We start from the raw sequence: 4,092 nt of genomic DNA, 5'->3' as shown, positions 1-4,092 counted from the left end.
TCATGTTAGATGTCAAAAGATAGCTTTTTTGAAAACATTGAATACGTATATTTTCAGATTTCTGATCCGATGTGTATTCTCGAGATATTCGACCGTTTCCACACTTTTCGGACACCCTGTATAGAGAGACGTCGTTAGATTTGACAAGTTTGTACAAATGCGGAGGAAATATTTCAAGTCTCAAACAAGAATTTAGGAATTTTATGCTGACTCTAATGTTAACGCTCAATTTTATAACTATATTAGTTTAACAACTATCATTATCTCAACATTTTCATAAACCGGAAATAATAATAGAGATTATAATAGTAAAATTAGAAAATCGTAAGTATTTCCAAACTTATAAATAGTAAACTGTATTGTATATAAATACATCTTAATTTAAATGAAACAATAATAGAATACATACCTGTATATTTAAATGAAATGGATACTTAAGCGAACCTTCGTTTTTGTAAGAATTTTATATAATATGATATTTTTCTGAAACTAAAATATTTTACAAATATTACATAAAATTATAATCATACCTAGTAAACACAAAGTTACATGTAACGTACCTGTTAGTTGTAATTTCCCACTCAACAATATAACTGTAATATAACACGTGTGTTATATGACGGTTGATAGCTTCTTCCTTATGAACAGTCCTAGACGAAGAGGACAGAGATTTAGAGAGAGACACATACAAGAGAAGATTTTCTATTGACGCGGATTTCGATTCTGAACTTAAAATTTGAAATTAAAAAATGCCTAATCCAATATTACGTAGGTAAAAGATTCCAAATACGTTGATTCAGATTAAAAATGAAAATTTAAAGGAAAAGATGATTAACATTTTTTGTCGTTATTCAAAAATTGAGTAAATATTTGTGTCGAATAATGTAAGTATAAAGTGTCATTGACATAAATGTTTTGAAATTCGAAGATTTTATTTCGTCACAAAAAGACCAATCACAACAACTGAAACACCATTTTATTAAAAATTCATGTCAATTTAATATAAACTATCATATAGATCAATATGTAAAAATGAAGATAAGTTAAGATCACCTGAGGTCAGCGCGTGCGTAACGCGCGTTTGCGATGGGCTAATAAGAATATAAAATGGACATGTCATCTATTAAGACGTTACGATACATTTAAAGTTCACGAATGATACACATTAATATAATTTATAAGATAGAATATGTAAAGAATATGACACAACATATGTGGTTAAATGGGAATATATGAAATGTATAACATATGTCATTATGTATTTATGTGTGTGGTATAGTATTTATTACTCGAATGTGACTAATCAATACTTATAATTACAGCCAATATAAATGATCCCTTATTAACTGTTCGATAGAGCGTTGCAGTTTGCAATTGTAAAAAAGAGGACGGCAACAAATAGCACAAAATAAATAAAAAATAAAAAAGGTCGTCAATTTATACTCCCCCTCCCCCTTCTTTCGTTAGTTAAAAATTTCATACCCACGGACGAGATAAGTTATCGGCCCTGACTACGCGTACTATAACAAAAAATTGTTTAGACTTTAGATATATCGTAACGTCCGAATAGATGATATGTCAATTTTATATTCATAACAAAAATCGTGTAAGTTTAAGATCTAACCATATATCTTCTTTACGATTTTTAACATAGTAGATTATTAAACTTTATAGTGCATTATTATATAATTATGTCGTTAGAGCATACTCAAAGATTCGAGTCTTATAGGTTGATATACAGTCAGTTCAGAAAGTATTCATACAGAGAAAATATTTTTTTAAAAAACTTTATTTTTAAAAAGTAAATATTATCCAGCGAGAAAAAATAATATGTAATATTTATATCATATATATATGATATTTATTATATAAATATTATATAAATATTATAAATATCATATATATATATATATATGTTATAAATATCACATATAAATATGATGTATATAATACATATATATTTAATAATGTAGGATGATATTGATTGATGTAAAATAATGTTTATTAACTCAGTGTCTAGATGAGTAATATAAGGTTTAATATGATACAGAGGATCGTACAAACAAAGCAAGAACACACACTTCCTATTAGCTCTCGAACTCTCGTTCTCACCAGACTCATTCGCTCACCAACCTTACAAGAATTCCCCCATCTTGTCTTCTACCTTCTCTCATCAGATCTCGCGCCCTCTATCGGGTTCCAAAATAATAAAAAGACTCGGTCGGTGCGGGACGCTCCCCACATTCGGCCATTCTGCTTGGTCTTGCGCCTCGCAGGGCATATTCACACAGAAGAATACGTCTATTAACGTTCAAACTAAAGAATATTTTAAGGGGGTACTCTACTCTAAAAATTTCAAAAAATCAAAAAAAATTTTTTCACTGTTTTTTCAAAAATTTTTTCTTCCTGACCTTTCTGAGAAAACATGAGAAAACATGTCTTGGATTGGCAGATTAATCTTCGTAAGTAAAGATCCTTCATAAACGGTGCGCAAAACTTTAACGCGTTTTTCTCAAAACCATGTTTTTTGAACTGGTGCCCAAGATATCTCAAGATCTATTTGACCGATTAAGTCTGGCTTTTACGTACATCCTCAGCAGATGTGCCGCTATAGCCGGAACTAGAATTAAGTAAAAAAAATTTTTTTACGATTTTGACAACCTTCGAAAGATAAGAAAATTCATACTAAATTTTCAAAGTGCCGCCATTTTTTTAATTTTCTATTTTTTTATTCCATTCTAGTTCCTGCTATAGCCAAACTTATACTAATTAAGAATCTTTTTGAATTTTTTATTTCAGATAACCAGAATGCACGCAATCATGGGCACCGTTTTTTTTTACCATGTATTCGATAGGGTTTAATTAATATTTATATTCATTAATTTAGCTTTAAAAAATATTTTTTATGTTCTCTAAACATAATAAAATATATACATAAAAAGCTGATATTAACAATTTTCACTAATTTCTTGTAAAAAAATCCCGAAAAAAGCGTGTTTTAGAGTAGAGTACCCCCTTAAGTATAAAAGATCTTATCTCTAACTCTTAATCTTATTTTACAGTAAGAAAAATCCTTAACCTAACATCGATATAACAAATGGAATAAATAGGCTTAAACCTAAACTTGAACCTTAATCGACAGTGAGCCACGGCTTCAAGTATTCCGCACATGAGGATGTACGCATAGGTCCCTCATGTTCTCCCACCTTAATCACTTCGTACGTATCATTAGACTTAGCCTTTAACACGCGGTAGGGACCTAAATATTTCGCTCGCAGCTTTCTTCCTGGGCCCAATTGTGTTCGCTTTATCGCTACCATGTCTCCTACGAGGTATTTGGAAGCTGTTTTACGTCTAAGAATGTAAGTTCTACAATTTTCGGATTGCACTTTAAGAATCTGCTCCTTCGCTTTATCACGTAAATGACCGCGTTCTTCGTTGAATTGAGATTGAAACTCTTCCTCGATTATTTCGCTTAATCTAAGATCGGCTTCTCCGCGCATCTGGGTACCGAATAACAATGTAAATGGCGCTGTATCTATGCTACGATGATAAGTCGAATTTAGGATTCGCTGTAATTTTCCTACATGCTGGTACCACTTATCTGGATCATCAATAGTCAGTTTGGAAAGCACGGATATAATTACCCTGTTCAACCGCTCTATTTGCCCGTTTGCCCTAGGCAGACCTGTGGTAACCGTCAAATGAGTAATCATCTCAGCTTTGCAATAATCACCGAATTCTTGCGACGTGAAGGCTGTTCCTTTGTCAGTAACAATCTGTTTAGGGTTTCCGAAAATCTGTTTTTGTACTTCTAATTTATTTAAAACTTCACGCGACGTCGTAGTTTTCGTTGGGTATAGCCAAACAAATTTGGAGAAACTATCTATCACAGCTAAGATATGTTTATAGTTACTTCTAGTTGTTTCTAATGGACCTAAGTGATCAGCATGAAGGGTGTGCAAAGGTGAGTTAGGCTTCGGCAAAGGATGCAGATGACCTTCTTGCTTATCCTCCTTTCGATTCATCAATATACACGGCACGCAGCTTGCAATGCATTTGCTAATTTTTCCCTTTAGATCCCTTATAAAA

The 4,092-nt window shown here is 31.9% G+C and overlaps 1 protein-coding gene across 1 annotated transcript in view; it reads right to left on the bottom strand.

Moving 5' to 3' along the window:
• Positions 1–2,152, bottom strand: part of LOC108760020 (uncharacterized) — a 5,135-nt gene extending 2,983 nt beyond the window's left edge. Inside the window, exon 1 of the mRNA XM_018505789.1 lies at positions 2,139–2,152. Within this exon, the coding sequence (XP_018361291.1) occupies positions 2,139–2,152 (14 nt within the window). The remainder of the gene's footprint in view (positions 1–2,138) is intronic.
• Positions 2,153–4,092: the final 1,940 nt, after the last annotated feature.

Source organism: Trachymyrmex cornetzi, unplaced genomic scaffold (genome assembly GCF_001594075.2).
Source record: "Trachymyrmex cornetzi isolate Tcor2-1 unplaced genomic scaffold, Tcor1.1 scaffold211, whole genome shotgun sequence".
Classification (NCBI taxonomy): domain Eukaryota; kingdom Metazoa; phylum Arthropoda; class Insecta; order Hymenoptera; family Formicidae; genus Trachymyrmex; species Trachymyrmex cornetzi.
The sequence above is the reverse complement of the archived record's forward strand: the minus strand, read 5'-3'. Positions and strand labels throughout refer to the sequence as shown.